The sequence below is a fragment of the Nicotiana sylvestris genome, chromosome 11 (genome assembly GCF_000393655.2).
Source record: "Nicotiana sylvestris chromosome 11, ASM39365v2, whole genome shotgun sequence".
Taxonomy (NCBI): domain Eukaryota; kingdom Viridiplantae; phylum Streptophyta; class Magnoliopsida; order Solanales; family Solanaceae; genus Nicotiana; species Nicotiana sylvestris.
This window is the reverse complement of record NC_091067.1, coordinates 90128945-90147902: the sequence shown is the minus strand read 5'-3', so window position 1 is coordinate 90147902 and position 18958 is coordinate 90128945. Positions and strand designations below refer to the sequence as shown.

Below are 18958 nucleotides of genomic sequence, written 5' to 3'. Positions count from 1 at the left end.
AGTCATGTAAAAGATTAACATAAGCTTTGGTATCACATTTTTGCTGCAATAAAGAAATTAATACCTGGCAGTTTGTTAGTGGTATTCGATTTTTTGTGAAAGCAAGTTACAAACCCTTGAGTAATGCAATAACTTCAGCTTGTAAAGGTGATGTAGCAACTATATTGTTGGAGAATCCATCAATCCAGTTCTCATGGGAATCTCTGATGATTCTTCTTGCTCCTCCAATGATGGAGTTTTCTTAGTATGCACCATCTATATTTAGCTTTATAGATGTTGTATGGTGGTGGTGTCTACCTGATCGGCATTTTGATTGTAATTTTTGGTGATTTTTCTTGGTTGGTTAGGTAAAGATATTCTACTGCAGAAGTGAAGGTTTTTCCACTGTTTATTGGGTTAGAGTACTGATTAAAGATGTTGTTGTTTCGGTTTAGCCAAATATTCTAGAGTATTGTAGGTGTGACGATTACGAGTGAGATTTGTATATTGGTTGGTAAGCTGGTTGTACTTTGCAATGTGCACATATGTTTTATCCATTTTATCGGTTCAAATGCAGGTGTACTAATGTTTAAATCATCCTAAATGGTGGTGCTGATTGGGCAGGAGAAGAAAACGTGGTGTATGTCCTCCTCAGTCCCGTAGTGTGCGCAAATATTTGTGGGTATTATGCGTCTGTGGTAAAGTAATGATGCTATTGGAAGTCTTTGATGTACTAGTAGCCATAGGAATGTTTTGGAAAATTTTGGAGATAGCATGTGAGTTTTGGAGATACTTTTTCAAATATAAGAGTCATTATTTTTTAATGTTTGATGAGTTCTGCAATCTTGCCTAAGATATTTCCCTTTTAGTACTTGGGCCCATAGGGCAATATCTTTCCCATTTATTTTATACAAACCAAGCCTACCATTGGACTTAGCTGTAGTCACTGTTTACCGGTTGATGTGGTATTTTTTTTTTGTGTTAGTAGTAGAGCCCCATATAAAATCACGCTGGATTGTGTCAATATTATTTTTTATTTTTGTGGGGAGGATGTTTATTTGCATTGAGTGAGTGGGGATGGCACAAATCATTGTTTGAATAAGAGTTAGGCGTCCTGTTACTGTTAGTAGTTTAGCTTTCCATCCTTTTATCCTAGTGTTCATTCTATCAAGGATGAATTGGTAGCCCGTGCTTTTTGGGTTTAGGTTGGTAATGGGAAACCCAGTCATTTCCCTACCGTGGTAGTAGTTTTGATGTTCAGGAGGGTGGAAAGGTTAGTTTGGATTTGTTGATTCACATTGGATGAGAAAAGTAATTTTGATTTTGTAAAATTACTACTTTGCCCTGATTGTTGGGATATGAAATTGAATATATTGATAATAGAGGTTGTGCTAGTAGTGTCCGCCTCTAAGAGAAGGATAAAATCATCCTCAAATAGGAGGTGTGATAGGAGTGCGCCAGAGTGGCTTAGTTTTATTGGTTTCCAATTAGTGATGTCAACTTGGTGATCGGTGCGTCGTGTTAAATATTGCATGCATATTATAAATAGGTAAGGTGAAAGGGGGTCGCCTTAACGAATACCCCTAGAGGGTTTGAAAAAATCAGTTGACTTACCAGTTGCAATGATAGATGTGGAAGTCGTTGATATGCAATTCATTATTAAAGTTATCAGATCATTTGGAAAATTTAGAGCTTGCATAGAGTTTGTGACAAAGAACCATTCAAGCATGTCAAACGCCTTTTCAAGGTCAATCTTGAGCATCATTTTTCCATTGCGGCCAATAGTTTTCTTGAATAAGTGGATTGCTTCTTGGATAATTATTGCATTGTCAATGCCTCTCCATCCTAATAAAGTTGCACTAGTTAGGACTGATTATATTGTTAAGAAGGGGCGTAATTCGATTTACTATAATTTTGTAATAGTCTTGTATGTAGAGTATTTCATAGGCTAATTGACCTATATTGTGTAATATTTTGTGGGCTCTTTACCTTTGGAATTGTCGACCCAAACTGGAGGGTCATGACTCGCACCCGGGCTATACCTGTCAAGCACCAACGTACATTTTATCTAACCTTTCTTATTATCTATAAGGGCCGACGAGATCAATATAAATGGTAGACATGAATCCTAAACAACCAACAATGACAGATAATGGCGTGAACATATATAACATGGACGACAAGGCTGTCATGAAGCTATATATAAGGTACGAGCTGACAAACTGCCATGAGACTATACAACAAAAATCAGTCGACAAGGCAATCCAAACTATACATGAGTCGACACATGTCTATGAGCCTCTACAGGAACATAAGTGCTGCAACATTGCCGGAACAGAGCCCCAACATACCCATAAATGTCTATAACAACAGTGCATACCAAGACCACGGCAAGTCCGGAGAAGGGATCTCGCCAATAACCGCTAAACTGGGAAGCCTACTATGATGGGGGAGCTTCGCCTACCTATCTATCAGGACCTACAACACGACATGCAATATCCACGAATAAAAGGGACGTCAGTACGAATAAAGTACTGAGTATGTAAGGTAGAAAAGAATAATAAGAACAATAATATAAACAGGGATAGAGACTATACAACATGTAACATCTGGGTACCTCTGAGGGCTACTGACATGAAATGCATGATGCATATATATATATATATATATATATACACACACACACACACACATAAACTTTTAGGAACATATGTCTCTGTGGGCATCATTATATTGTACCCGACCGTAATAGACTCGGTAAAAACGTACCCGACCATTATAAGACTCGTTAGAATCATACCCAACCACGTGAAGCTCGGTAAAATCCAACTATTTAGTGGTTGCACAATAGGTGTTGTACCCGGCCAACTATAGCGCGGCTTGGTAGAGTAAAATAGCTATATATATATATGCTTGACTCATCGGAATCACATTCTGAACCTTTCGGAGTGATGTAAGGTTGGTAACCTCCATACACGTCATTAGAACTAACTCTTCGTCATGGATCTTACAAGAATCATGAAGTTCCAACAACATTAATAACATAAGATTAAGATAAGCAACATCAACATCAATCGTTCCATAAGAAGGGAAATAATGTAAGTACCGCTAGCTTCTAAGAGTGGAGTATCTTTGAAAGCTCGTTCATTACATTATATACAATCGAAGTCGTGCAAAAGAAGGAAAGGGATAGCCTCACATACCTTGTATATACTGCCCAACCTCAAGCTATTCAAATGTCACGACTTCTTAGTCTACAATAAGAGAAATGATACTATCTTTATCGTTTAAGCGTCGTAACTATTATATATCGATCGCAACCTATTTACGATAAAACGGACATCAACTCCCCTATTTATATGACTTCCCATAAGTTAAACAATTATCAAACATCCCAAACAACATAAAAAAAATAATCATACTAAGCCTCCCAAAATAGTCCACCAACCAACAACATTACTAACAAGCCTTTCGATAGATATCTCACAAGTTCTAGCTTCAACGACTTTGTCGTAACCTGGATAATCTTAAATACATGTAGGGTAAGAGGTTCCTTGACTTTAAACAAAAAGAACAACTCCAATTTGACCTTAATTGACCACGAAATATCCTTTCAATGCTGATACAAGAACAAGGAAGTAAAACTAGCAATCAATTAGGTTTTTCGGCACTAGAATCACAATAGAAAATTTGAAATAATCTAGGGTTGATATTAAAAACTTGAGGGAGTATTTTACAGAACATAAACCACTTAAAACAACCTCCCACATGAGCTGGAACAACACAAAAATCTGCAACAACAAGAAGAACAAGAAACTTACTAGCGCCACGGGATTCCCGACATTTGATTTGTGTTGTTTGCCCTTTGTTCGGGTCTTGGATCATGAGAGAACCTTGAGAGAGTATTTTTAGAGTTCTAGGGTCTGAAGATACTGAAAAAGAATGACTTAAAACGGGGTTGAGACATCTTATATATATCCATATATCTCAACCGCCTATGTGGGTCCCATAGAGAGCTGCTTGGCGCAATCTTGCAAACAAATATCTTTCTACTTCGAGATCGTATCGACGAACGGTTTAATGCGTTGGAAACTAAACTCATAGATCTTCAATTTGGTGGGTAGATCACCCCATAATTCCAAGTAAATTAAGAGAAAATCTTAGTAACATTTGACCTAAAGTTTAAGTAAAATTATGAACGTAAGTTGCGACAACTTTTGTCGACTTTTGTTTCATAACTCGTTTGACTTCAAGACTTATGATATGAATATTATATGATTCAAATACCTTAAAACACGACCTCTTGAGAATATTAAGTGCCTCTAGTTTTACCTAAAAATACCGGTTACAACATCCTTGATTTGTTTAACTTCTAATACTGGTTAACCACTCTTGTACACCATTGTATCGGTTAAGACCAATAGGATTAACTTCTTATCATTTCAAAGATAATCTCTTCTCGGATTTACATCGATTAACTTACAGTGTAAACTAACACACGTGAATATAGATTGTAACAGGGATCAGTGTGACAAAAGTCTTGTTGATGTCCTCTGGGATTTTCAGAGTGGTAAAAGCATTGATACAGGTATCTATGACAGCAGAGTTTGTATCAGTCCAGTATTTTTTGAAGAAAATTGGGTGGATCCTATCAGGTCCTGGTGCTTTTAGTAGTTTGAAAGATTGGATAGCATCCTTGATTTAAGAAATTAATAGAGGTTTTGTAAGGCTATCCCTGTCTAGTTGTGATAGGATGTTTACGAGGCGTGCGTTAATTGGAATTGCTTTAGGACAGGAAGTTACACTCAACAAAACAAATGGCCAAACTTCTTTTTCCCCTCAGTATTTTTTAATCTCTAAAAGTGGGAGTGTGGAGTTGGGGGATGGATGAAAGGAAAAGCTAAACCTTTCAAAGTTCAAACCCTAATATTATTTTACTTTAGTAAAATTCTGGTCTTTAGATCTTCAGCAGTCACAATCAGACACTCTGGATTCTTGTAGCCAGCCATTTGACAAATGGTCCTCGGAACATGACAAGAGGCATAAACTACAAGACATTATAAATAGAAACAGACATGCTTAAATAACACACAAATGTTTTAAATAATCTCTGTACCATGCATTTATTAAAAGTGTCACGGAAGTACACAAAATCATCACCAAGTTGAATTTATAAATAAAGGCCCAAACAACAAAAACATCAACTACGTAGAACATGGCTGGGACCCTATAAAGGTATGATATATATACATACCCTAACAATATTGATCATGACCCATATATAGAAAATTCCTTTTATCTCCCCTCTCCTTTTTTATCCTCTATTCACAGGTGAAAATAACAAAACCTCAAATCAAACTGGAGACAACAATGATTTTTCATGTGACAGTGTGGAGAAACTTGTGGCCTTGCTTTTACAGAAAGGATACATCACCCTCAGCCCTTGATCTGCTCCGGCTATGTCGTTTCCCATGATGGTGGCGGGATCCGCCAAATGTAACGGGGTCAAAGACTCGGAGTCGTTCAGCTTCCTTAGGATCGATCACACATTCCGTTGGAGGGACCTTGTACCGAGTCTTGTCATAGCAGTAAGAATACTGCATTTGCTTCTTTCTGAAGTTCTCCATTTTTCTTCTTTGATCAGGGGTAATACCTGTAGGGATTGATGAAGTTTTTGGTGCAGTGTCACATTTGGATGATAATTCAATCGGATCAACCGCGCATCCGTGGAGGACGAAATCAGAGAACTTGGCAATATACGGGGCATATTTGTAATTGACTTTGTATTTTCCACCATTGGTAGCCCAACCAGAACCATCCCATATTGTAGCATACAAAGACATTGGCTTAGATGGGAAGTCCCCACCCATAGCTTCTGTCCTCTTGATCTCTCTAATGGGGACATTATCTACATAAAAGCTGCAACAAGATGCACAAACACACAAAAACAAACATAACAGAATCAGGGCCTGTTTACCAAACACCACAAGCACATGACAGTATACAAATTCTAATTGTTTTGACATCATAAGACTGAAACAGGACAATAAATCTGCAATACAGGTTTAATTTAACAGTAATATAAAAAGCAAGCAAGCCTCCCCTACTCTCCCATGAAACCAACAGCCATGCCAACATAATGGTATGTTAAGAAAGTCCAATCATTCTTGTACATTCACATAAAACATATCAATCAGTATTAACTTTCCAGTCACTAACTAGTGCAGATGCTAATGTTCTTTTCAAATAGTAGTTCTTAAGCTCAAATATGAAACATAAATAAATCAAAACGGTCTGTTGTGATAGTGGAATTCATTGGATAATTAGTTCAAAAACAGAAGCATGCGTATCGCAAGTCCAAACAGAACAGATTTAGCAAGAATTCTCCATCTAAAATTATTAGCACCTGTGCACGCCAAATTCTCGTCTTACAGCAGTCCCATGAAACTTTTTTCATGTCAGGGATTTCATTATTTTACTTTTATGTAAGGGAGGGAGATGATGTTGGTTTCCAATGGTTAGTTTTGAGGAGTACAAGTATGTCACTGTAATCATTTATATCTATGTTCAGAATTATGTAAGAGCAAACCATAGGGTAATTGCACAAGCTTTAGTATAAAAAAAAAAAAAAACTGACTAAATATAAGGAGATTGCACATATAAATGGACCTTTCTGATAAGGGAAACCATGTATCCATCATATCAAACAGAGATCACAACATAAAAAACAAAAGCAGTAAAAACAGCTCAGAGGACAAAAGATTGTTCAGTATAGCTAGCTGGAATTGAAAGTAACCATTGGTATAAGAAGCAAAAATGCAGACCAAAATTAGAAACATAAAAGGAAATTGAAAGGGCAGAGAGATGTTGCTTACATGATAAAATTCTCAGTCCAAAGGATACTGTAGTGATGGAAATCTTCAGAAGGGTCAAACCAGAGTCCATATCTTTCTTCTCTGCCAAAACTAGTACTACCATTCCCATAAATATTGGTCTGAATTCTCCAGTCTTTGCCTCTAATATTTCCCAAGAACTCAAAGTCAATTTCATCATGGTTCTTCTCAAACATGTCCACATTAGACATCTGTGTCATCAACCCAATTGATTAAGATTTATCAATACAGGGGTAAAAAAAATTCCAATTTTTATGTCCCAGAATTTTAACTTTTTGTTCAATCTGACACAATTCCAGAATTACCAATTTCCATTGGGTGGTGAAAAAACCATTCTTTAAAGGTAAAAAAAAAAATCAAAATAATTGAGGAGTGAGGACAAAGGGAGAAATTTAAAAAATTAATAAACATATAAAAATCATCAATAATCCATATGGGTGTGAAAAAAAATCAGAACTTTCATCCATGAGAAGCAAAAACTGCTAGTACTAACTTAGAAAATTAAAAGTCCAGATGAAAAAAACATCAAGTTTTAATGTTTATTAAAATAAAGAATAAAAGGAGCATCAGTGAATTAACAATAACTTACATAAAATGCAACAACCACACCAGCAGTGTAATCAGCAGGAAGCTTAATAGAAGCACTGAAGAATCCATGAAGATATAGGTCTTGAGACACAAATCCAGCCCCTGTAACTCATCCAAAAAATAAATTCTCGCTAATAAACATACATTAATAAAAATAATAAAAGCCATAAAAATAGTACTACAAATAAAGAAAAGAAAAAAGGAACCTGTTCTTTCATCTAGAGAAATATGAGCAGATTTTCCATCTTTAAGGATCATAAGGTTATTATCACCAAAGAGATGGGAGTAGCCTTCATCAAACGCTAAAATTGGCAAATTTCTTGAAGACCCATAAACCAATTCAACAACAGAGAAAAATATGAAAATAACAAGATGATAGTTCACCATTTTCTTAATATTTTTGCCCCTTTATTGAGGGGTTTAGTATTATTTGATCAGTTATGAACACAAAATTGAGTTGTGTTTGTGGAGTATTTGTATGAAGTGGTAATGCATAAGCAAATGAGACAAGAGAGAGAGAGAGAGAGAGAGGGGGTTATGAGAAGGAAGACAAAAGGGGAAGCCTATTTTTATGGGGTGGTGAGACTTTAGGTATGAGCTGTTCTCAACATTTTACACAAAATTTCAGTTGGAATTTTTTTAAATCGAAAATAGTAGTCCCTTTTATTGGATTTTTCCTGTGTGAAAAATTGGTTTATTATTTGTTTTTTGTTATCCATGCGCCTATTTGTTGATTTTATTTGTATTTTAAATATTAAGTGGCTATAAAAAAAGAGGAAATTGAAAGGAAGAAAGAAGAACCCGTTTGGAATTCGAAATAAGTGTTTGGCCATAAAATTTTCAATTTTCACTTAAAGATAAATTTTAAAATTTTCGAAAATTTGAAAAACTCCAAAAAGCTATTTTTCAAAATTTTCAATCATATCACTCACAAAACTTCATAACAACTAACAAGTGCATGAAATTAATTTCTTGATTTTTTTTGATAAGAAGTTGTGTGTTTATCTATGCAAAAAATACTGGGGTTAAAATTTTTTGACAAAATATTGTTTGTTTTTATTCATTCCATAATATTGGCAATGATATTTTTTACTAACAAATAAGCGTATGAAATAAGAAGGAACATTTTAGTCATAAAATTAAAAGCTGCGTTAAAAATGGATGAAAAGAAAAACATGAGAACGTAGCACATAAATTTTGAACATGCAATTTTGGAAGACGTAAAATTAGTAAAATGAAATGTAAGTGTATTTTTCTTTTACTCTTACATTTAACATCTACCTCAACCCCTCCCACCAGAAAGAAGAAAAAGAAAATTGAAAAAAAGTTAAGGAAAATAAAGTTTGGGGAAATAAGGGGAAAAGAAACAAAAAAAGGTAAACTTGGATTCTGCGCATTAATTATTAGTCTAGCTTAACTTGGAATATATAATTAAATATAGAAATAATATTTAATTAGAATCACATGTTGTTTGCTGACAAATAAGATGTTTGTACCTCTAATAAAAGTGGTGTTAGGAGAATGTCGTGTAGCCTAATAAAGAGAAGAGAGTGGCATTTGACTGACCACTTGCAACAATTAAGAGCCGTTTGGACATAAGAATTTTTTTATTTTTTCCGATTTTTATTTTATTTTAAAATTAGAGATTGATCATAAAAAAATTAATTTTTACTTAAAGATGAATTTTTAAAATTTTTTAAAAATTTGAAAAATTTCAAAAGGCTGTTTTTCAAAATTTTCAATTATATTACTCACAAAAATCCAAAAACAACCCAAAATTATATACATGTCCAAATACAACTCTAATTTTTAAATACTATTTTTACTTAATTTTTTTTTTTTTTTTGAAATATTATGTCTAAACGCCCACTAAATATTTCTCGTACTTTGAAGAAGAAACCAAACGACTTGTAACTTCAATTAGTCATAAACCTCATTAACTCCTTGCCTTGACTAACTTTTTTGGTGCCCAATCAATTAGTGCCTAGTTTGTTTGGTGGGTTATCCTCTTAATCATCACATTCAAGAGATAATAAAGAAGTGGCTCCAATTAATCATGGAAATAGTTTTGCTTAGCAACAAAGTTAGCACCTAAGCTCATAGATAGAGACATCCTTTGATAATAAAGTTGGCATTTTGTTTGAGTTTGACAACTCATTTTCTGAGATTTTCAAAAAACAAAAAGGTGTTTGTATGAAGTTTGAACTGTTTTTGTAACAACCAAAAAATATTATTCCATAAGTGACCAATTTACTTTTTCATTTTGGTTCAAAATAAGTGTCCAGTTAGGTAATCAAGAAAAAATTCAATTTGTTTTTACTCTTTTACCCTTATGTGCATATCCCTAAAAAGTTTTCTCACTCCTCACTATAACTATGTGACCAATATTTAATAAGGGTAATTTAGTCATACTAGGTATTTTTATATAGGATTTAGCATTTTCTTAATGGGCGTGCTAAAAGGAAACTGGTCACTTATTGTGAACCGGAGGGAGTAACTTTTTAAAAACATCATTTTTTAAATCTTTTAAGAACTGCCCAGTTTTAGAACAATTTTTTTCCTTCTATTTTTTGAGCTGTAAATTCTTTTAATTGGTAATAAAATCTCTTAATTACCATAAAAAGAAGTAGCCCTAGTTAAACAAAGAAATAGTTTGGTTTGGCAAATAATAAGGACCGGAGGGAGTATCTCCTAAGCTGGAGAATTTAAACTTGCTGAGATAATTTTGTTTAATAATTGTTCTATTTACATTGACGCCGTAATTTTCTATAGTAATATTTCTCGAAAAGGTAATAAGAGCCCATATGGCTAAGCCGCCAAAAATCGTTTATATTTAAAAGTATTTTTGTTTAAAAATACTTTTAAAAGAAGTATTTTTGCAAAGTAGCTATTTGTGTTTGGCCTATTCATTGAGTATAAGTTTTTGCAAGCAAATTGTGTGGCCAAACATTCAAAACAAAAAAACTTTAGAATATCAAATTATAAAAAGGATCGTAAAGGTTTAGTTTGCAATTAGTATTATTTAAAATAAATAAATGAATTTAAATTTTATGAATATAAAAAATAGTTATTCCATAGCGATAATATTGAGGCATCTACTATTATTTATTGTTTACATGATGATTTAAACATATTAAAATATATCACTCAATATAAATTAAAATTCTATTCTTATAAATTACTATATAAAAGAAAAGATCTATATAGTAAGAAAAATATTCCAGATACAAATAAGAGAACGAGAATAAAAATATGATAGGATTAAAAAGAGAAGAAATATATGGTAAAAAAAGAGAAAAAAAATAGAAATATTAAATTAATGGTTTAAAAAATATACATTTAATATAAGGATATTTCTATCTTGAATAGATTAGTTTCTACTTCTTAAAAGAAACTAAAATCTGTTGATTCTCCTCAAACGTAGAAAAACTGTTTTTGTTGTTGTTCAAAAACACTTATTCATTTTGGCCAAACATTTCAATTTTTTTCAAAATATACTATTTTGACCAAAAAAATGTATTCCCTCCGTTCACTTTTATTTGTTTACTATACTAAAATTATATTTTCACTTTTACTTGTCCATTATACGAAATCAAGAGAAAGACAATCTTTATTTTTCTGTTTTATCCTTATCATTAATTATTTATTTCCTAAATTATTTTTTAAGATTTTCAGAAATACGATCATTATTATGGGTATATATAAAATATATATTATATTTATTTTTTCTTAAAAAGAGTGCAAAATCAAAAATGAATAACTAAAAGTGAACTACGGGAGAACTTTTTACTCCCCCATAAGTAGGGTTGTTCACGGTTTGACGAAAAATCGATCCAAACCGAAAACCAAATCAAACCGATTAAGTAATCCGATATATTTTTTTGATTTGGATTGGTTTTGGTTTTAAATTTTAAAACCGATAATATTTGATTTGGTTTTGGTTCTATTATAAAAAATCGAAAATTAAACCGAACCAAATCGATTAATGATATACAAAATTTAATAATTATTTATATACAATATAATATATTTTTTTAAATAATTTTAAATATTTTATGCAATTTAATTGTTATTTTAAATTTTGGTTTATCCTACTTATATCTTAAAAGATTGCCTACGCCCAAAACAATAGGAATCAACCAATTTTGTTTTCCTTAAGAGACTTTAATTCTCTAACCCTCCGCACATATTTTTGCCTAACAGAAGAGTTAAAAAATATCCTACCATAAGAGTAAAGAAAGCAAACTCAAATTGCAGGACTACAATGGCTAAAGCTTGAGAAAGCAAACTTTTAGTTGTTTTTTTGTTCATTCTTTTCATATAAAGATGTAAATAAACTTTCAGTTCCAAAAGAAATATATAAAAAAGTATAAATTTAGCAAATTATTTTCAGATTATTGTCTAGTGTTGTTTCACTATTATCGACTTATTATTAGCTTACTACGAACCAAAAAACCGAACCGAACCAATGACAACCAAATCGATAATTTGTATTTAATTTAATTTAGTTTTGATTTTAAAATTTTTAAAACCGATTAAATTAGTTTGATTTTGATTTTAATCAAAAACCGATCAAACCGAATCGTGAACGCCCCTGCCAATGAGCTTGACCGGACAGGCTCTAACACTTTCTTACATACGTCATATCACACCAGCAGAAACAAAAACAATTAATGGTTCTATCTCTCAACTACAAATGGTTGAAAATTTACAAAATTGAGTTAAAGCAAAACTTGAATTTCAGGCACTTTATCATTCCAACTACGGATTAATTGCATACGAAGGTAATCCCAACATCATGTTACTTGCTCCTAACAAAACAAAATTTGCGGGGAACTATAACCACTTTTTGAACTTCTCTTATTGTAAATTGTAAATTATATCAATATCCAGAAAGTGTTCCAAACATGATAACACTAGGAAATTTTGCCTCCTATAGCAAAGGTATACACCTTATTTATTATAAATCAAAATTATTTTAAAATATTATTTTTTATAGCTAACCTTTTATATTTATAACAAAATAAGTATTTATGGTATATACTATCATTGAGGCATAACATACACTATCTATATTTTCTCTCTCTCTTAGACAACGGGACATACCTATTTTTAAGGTGATTGTTGTTATTGTATTCATGAATACATGGCGCGAATACATGTAAATACATACGCGCACAGCTGGATTGCCCTGATTTTAGGCGTTTTTTACTACTGTATTCATGAATGCACCAGCGTGAATACATGTGCGTACAGTTGGACTACCCTAACTTTAGGCGCTTTTTGCTTTTGTATTCATGAATACTTGGCGGGAATACATGTGAATACATGCACGTACAGTTGGGTTGTCCTGATTTTAGGCGTTTTTACTACTGTATTCATGAATACAGCAACGCGAATATATTTGAATACATGCGTGTACAGCTGGACTACCCTGATTTTAGGCGCATTTTGTTGCTATATTCATGAATACATGTGAATACATGCGTCACATGTGCGCAGCTGGACTGCCCTGATTTTTAGGCGCTTTTTGCTACCGTATTCATGAATACAGCAGCGCGACTATAATGAATATACTACCGTAACAACTGAATACTAGTTATAGAAAATAATTATGTATATGATAGCTATAGAAAATTAGTAACTACCGAATAATAGTGGTTTCAAAAATTCCTGATAATACTATCGCATTAGCTATTTCTTCACACAAACATACATTATAGCACTAATGGGCCACTAGATTCATAGACTAGTTTAGGGAGATTGTATGCAAGGAAAAACTACAATTTTTGCCACCTTGGTTTCAGTAAATTAAATTCCATTTTTGATACTTCTTTTACATCAAAGTTAACTTACTTTTAAAGTATCAGAATTACTTTTCTTTGCATAAAGTACGGGTATTCTCGTTGTTTAACATTTGAAAGTTGTCAATATTCGAAAATTTGTTGGTGAGGCACTGAAAATGCAAAACTCTATTAGTTGTAAGTTAAATATGCTATAAAATATACCGTTTGCTAGTGACCAAAAGTTTTGTTATCCTATGTTGTAATATAATTAAATAAAATAGAGTAACGAGATAATAATTAATGGAGTAATAAGATCGCGTGTTAGAGTTATGGGAACCGAAAATCTCTCGGTATAAAACGTTTACTCTCTTATCTTATATTGATCCCTCCCTCAAAATACAAATCAAAGGTTGGACCTCCGATCTTCTAATTTCCATGATTACACGAGATAAACTAGCACTAGAATATAGATCAAGAGGGTCCTTAGCCAATATACAAGTGTTTAAAGTCAAAGTGATTAACCTTAATTAGCATCCATTAACAAGTATAGAATAAAGATCACCATGTTGCCTTTTGTCTATTAACAAGAAAAATGTTGGAGGTGATTTAATAATTGAGCCCTTTCTTTTTCCTTTTTGACCTTTTACTCTCAAAAACATTTAAATTTCTCCACTTTGTCCCACGAAGAAGTCTTTGTCTTAAATGAATGACAAAGTGCTAAAATTACCACAAACGCAAAGGTACCCTTTTAAAAATGCTCACGCAAAGGATAAGAGGTGGGTCCAGAATAAGATTAATATTTTTCCTACTTCTTAGAAGAGGGAATAGAAAGCTCTCCGTTAACATGCTTGTGCCTTACGAGGATAAATTGGTCATTTCGTGTGTTATGTCATGGGCTGCTTTCCAGACACGCCCCATGACCCCTTGGCCGCGCCCCATGGCGGCCTAGCAAGCCTCACAATGCCTAGCGCCATGGTCGACCCCGTGGTCTTGACTGCGCCAAGTGACAAGCGCGCATGTGCCTCTATCGCCCCACCGATGCCTCTTGCCAGCGCCCAAGGGCTGGCCAATGACAACAGCGCCGCGCGCCCTGACAATGCCGCGCGCGCAGATCCTGATGCCTTCGCCAGCGCCCAGCTGCAGGCCCATTCCAACAGCGCCTCGCGCACAGACCCTGATGCCAAGCACCAGTGCCCAGCCTCAGGCCAGCACATCAAGTGTCGCGCGCGCCCACAGCAACGCGCGCGCAGACCCTGACCCGCAAGACAAAGATGCTGCCATCGGACTTAGTTTTTCCTTGTAATAATCTAAGTCCTTTTCATTGTAATCATAGGCTAGTTTACATCATTTTCATTTCAGTGTGCTTCTACAGCTTTATTAGGACTAGTCTTGTAATGTTGGTTTATTTTTTTTAAGCATTATTAAGGGGGACCAAACAATCAAACATTTCAATCAGCATTTTCTGGTGTCTCTCCCCCTCGACACCACATCATTGTAATCAGCATTTTCATTCAGCAATAAAATCATCATCATCATTCAAAACCCAATTCTCTCTCAGCTTCCGCAATTTGCTTACGACATTGGTTTTCCCGCACGGCACTGACAATCTAGTCTAGCGTGCGGAGGGGACCTCATTGGCGGACAGCAACCGCACTGACATCGGTTGCTTAGCCTTACGTTGCCCTTCCAAAGAACATCAGGAAGGCGTTGCGTAACAGTTGGTATCAGAGCCTAGGCTCGACATCGGACGAGGGAACACATTTGCCATCATCACCATTTCTGACCATGGTGAATCATGGGGAGCGTCTAGCATCCCTAGAAGAGACGGTTGACCGATTACGACCCATCGTGGATACGGTGCCTGATCAAAACAACAACCTAGTGCAAAGGTTGGACGACCTGGACCGCCGAATGCGGCAGGCCGAAAATGACATTGCAAACATCAGTCGTGACTCTGACGACGACCGACAAACGGCAGCCATCGAAACTGCCAATATTCATGGCAAATTTGAGGACTTCCAACAGGAGCGTGCCGACGATTTAGCCCATCAGCAACAGGAGGCAGACAGACTAACTGCCATGTAGCAAACCATAAACGACTTGACAGACAAGCTCAACGTTGTCAATGCTGCCTTACAGAGCCTACTTCGAGAAGGCGACCATCACATCAGGGGTGCAGCAAACCTCACCCCCATTCCACAAAAGCTTAAGATACCGGAGCCAAAGCCATACGACGGATCCCGGGATGCTAAAGAAGTGGAAAACTTCATCTTCGACATCGAACAATACTTCGATGCCGTGGGCCATTTGGAGGAATCCAAAAAGGTAGCGACTGCTGCCATGTATCTTCAGGGCGATGCCAAACTTTGGTGGCGGGTCAAACACGAAGCCATCAAGGCCGGTGAAGATACTCTTCAGACATGGGACGAATTGAAGGTAGCCATACGCCTGCAGTTCTTTCCCGAAAATGTGGAATACAATGCAAGGAGAAAGCTACGGGACCTCCGCCACACCAGATCAGTGAGGGAGTACGTGCGCGAATTCTCCGCACTCATGCTAAACATACGCGACATGGGGGACAAAGACAAACTCTTCGCATTCATAGAAGGTTTGAAACCTCATGCCCGTATGGAACTACAGCGACAACGGGTAGACACCCTGCCCAAGGCCATTCAAGCTGTAGAATGCCTTGGCGATTATCATTTGGGAACTCAGAACGACAGGCCCCAGCCGTCTGTCCGAGGGGATTCAACGGGAAACCATCCCAGCAATGGTGGCCCAAGCAAAAGTGGGGGAGATCGGAGTGCATCCAAAACTAAGACTCCTCCCTCTAACAGCAACAGTGCTGCATCCATCAACAAAAGGCGTTGCGTAACAGTTATTATGTTTAAATTGTCTATTGTGCCCGTTTTTGCTGTTAACGTGTTCTGATCTGGAGTGGAGTCCAAAGCTACTTCGCTACCGTGTTACGATGTCAATCACCACTGCGCTCTCTTGGTTAATCTGTTTTCTCTCTCCTCACGCCAACGTTCAAAGTTTTGTTATTCCAAGGTGATTCGATAGTTCAAAAGTTAGTTTATTGATCTATGTTTTCGTACGATGAAGCTTCATCTCTGTTCTTGTGACTTTCTGATTTTGTGTTTTTTCTATGGCCTTTAATTCCTCCGTAAGTTTCTTTTTGATTTATATTTCACTTTGTTTTTTGAATGTTTATTGCCGTCTGATTACGTCGCCCCAACTTTGTAATTGATTTATTTTATTGACATGCAAATGGGTAATTTGTGCAAAAATTGGTTTGATCCTTGCAATTTTTGACATTTTACAGCTGGATAACACTCCATTTCGTAGTCTGCCACAAACTACTTAAATATAATTTAATTTTTACGCCATAGATCACCAAAACGTTTATTGTCATATCTGATGCAAATGGTAAAGAGGAAAATTTACAGTGATGGAAGTTCGCATGTAGAACAACGATTTCTCACTGTGAATGATTAAGCTATGAGATCATACGACTTTGCACATGTCCTTGATACAGAAAGCTTAACGAAACAGGGTTAAAAGCAAAGCTGCTTTTTTGCTTAAACATTTGAATAATATGTTGCATAAGAATCCCTATAGGCATGATTACTAAGTGTAAATAGTTAGAACATGTGTGTGCACGATCCTGAGAACAAGTCTTCCTATGGAGAAGGTTGGCTCCTAGCTCGTCACAGTCCTATAAATTGCTCTACTGTTACTATGGAAGTATTTTCAATTTTATTTCTTTAATTATAAACCTATTTACCTTCTACACAATTCCGACGACGAAAGAATTTGAAGATTTCTTACAAATGTAAATTGATCTTTTATAGTTTTAGAAGCACGAAGTTCGTCGATAAAAGATGAGATAAACACTAAAATAACCTTTAGATCTAATAGTTACAAATACAGAATCCAGTTTCACTATACAACCTTGGTCAAAGTATAGCCCATATATACATAGGTCCAGTTAAAAAAAGAAAAATACTTCTGATTTACTGCTCTTTATGATTCTGCCACAGATTTACAACTTTTCCCATACTTGCCCTTGCTATATTTCTTAACATTCTGATAGTTTTCTGTAGCATAAAAGAATACTGTGCTTTGACAAAGTTTTCCTGCATTATTAAATTTGGTGTATACGTTTAAGATATTAGGGAAATAACATTGTAATTATGGTACCTAGTACTTTCATATATGCTGCTCCCTTGAAAGGTTTACAACTTCAGCTTCAGTCTTTCACTTTAATCGTTGTCTTGAACTCATCCGACGAAGAATGAAACTAACATACCAAAACCAAATACACATTTATTCAATTTTCAAAATGATAGTGTGTTTTACAATGGAATAACTTTGTCATAGCCCTGTATTGAATTCATCTACCTTTCCATTGTCAGTAGAATAAATAGCAACTCTCCTGCTTAAAGTCTACTGAAGTACTTTTTAGCTTGATTTCTGTGAACTATTTGAAATGCAGATATCTCACAGTAATAAGTTTGTGAAGAAATGTCTTCTGACTGAAGGAACAAACATATACAGAAGATACAAAGAGGAATCCTTAGTGGAAAAGCTTATTGCAGAAGCATCCGTAGGAGAAAATTGCTGTGTTATTATATTCATCATCGATGTCTGGTATTTATATTGCCACAGTCCTTAATAAGTTATAATCACTGACATCCATGCTGGTGCTAAAACATGTGAACTTCTTTAGTGAAAAATGTGTGAACTTGTAGCTATCTTTTTTCCGGGATTAACAACACTGCACAAATGACATTCCTCAAACAAACAGATAAAGCACTTGGAGCAAATTAAAACACATGTATAGCCCATCAAAGCAGAAAAAATTTAACGGTTTATGTACGGTAAAGTGTCATTCAGCGAAATAAACCTTTTAACATGCTAATCAGAAAAGTTATAGAAATTATGTATAGCAGAAAAGATGAAATTGCATATTTAAATAATGAACAAAACCTTGATGTTATTTTTATATGTCAGAACTTGCTAGATTCTAAACCCGTTAAGGCTTCTATTCTAGCAAATAATAGTAAAACTGGATATTTATTTCTCATAAGTTCTCTTTATATAGAAAAAACTATTGTTGATGTTAGACCGTGGGTAGTTTTGATATTTTCAGTTCCATCTCTGAATTAACCCTCAGTAATTCACATCAATGCCGCAATGATTACATTTACTGGGCAGTCTGCTGTTGCATTTACGACTGTAATAACTGATGAACTTGTATATTCCATTTCATTTTCCTTGTACTCTAAACCGAAAATGTCATATATGCTATGCAACATGTGCTACATCTATATCTGGGTGGTCATGAAGAATAACAACTTCTATCTTTCATATTTTATTTCTTGTGCAACTATAATTTGAACCTTAATATTCTGTGCCAGGATTGGTTAATCTGACTTGTCTATGTCCGCACTCATAAGCATACTCTACAATGTTTTTAGAGTATTGTACAGGCGGTCTGTCAAGTCCTTGCTTAAACATAATGTTTATCTACACATTTTACAATTATGTCTTCTAATTATATAATGGTTAGATTTATTTCACTGTTGCTAGAGTTGATTTGACATAATAGTTTATCATCTGTGCTGATAAAATTTTTAATTGTTGCTATCCGGCACAGATTCATATCAGCAGATACTGCTGGAAGACCATATGACTTCGGCATTGAAG

The 18958-nt window shown here is 34.9% G+C and overlaps 1 protein-coding gene across 1 annotated transcript; it reads right to left on the bottom strand.

The window, feature by feature from the left end:
- Positions 1-5076: 5076 nt before the first annotated feature.
- On the bottom strand, positions 5077-8002 carry LOC104215615 (probable xyloglucan endotransglucosylase/hydrolase protein 28). Its single transcript, XM_009765482.2, has 4 exons — positions 7667-8002; positions 7462-7562; positions 6855-7063; positions 5077-5898 (listed from the first exon to the last, which is right to left on the bottom strand). The coding sequence occupies exons 1-4, from the start codon at positions 7845-7847 to the stop codon at positions 5394-5396; spliced, it is 996 nt and encodes a 331-aa protein (XP_009763784.1). The 5' UTR covers positions 7848-8002; the 3' UTR covers positions 5077-5393.
- Between the last annotated feature and the right edge of the window lie 10956 nt (positions 8003-18958).

Coding starts and splice junctions, on each gene's coding strand:
- LOC104215615 (XM_009765482.2), bottom strand. CDS start 7,847: ATGGTGAACTATCATCTTGTTATTTTCATATTTTTCTCTGTTGTTGAA. Junction 7,064..7,461: donor GTGTGGTTGTTGCATTTTAT/GTAAGTTATTGT, acceptor TTGATGACACAG/ATGTCTAATGTGGACATGTT. Junction 5,899..6,854: donor TGGACTGAGAATTTTATCAT/GTAAGCAACATC, acceptor ATCTTGTTGCAG/CTTTTATGTAGATAATGTCC.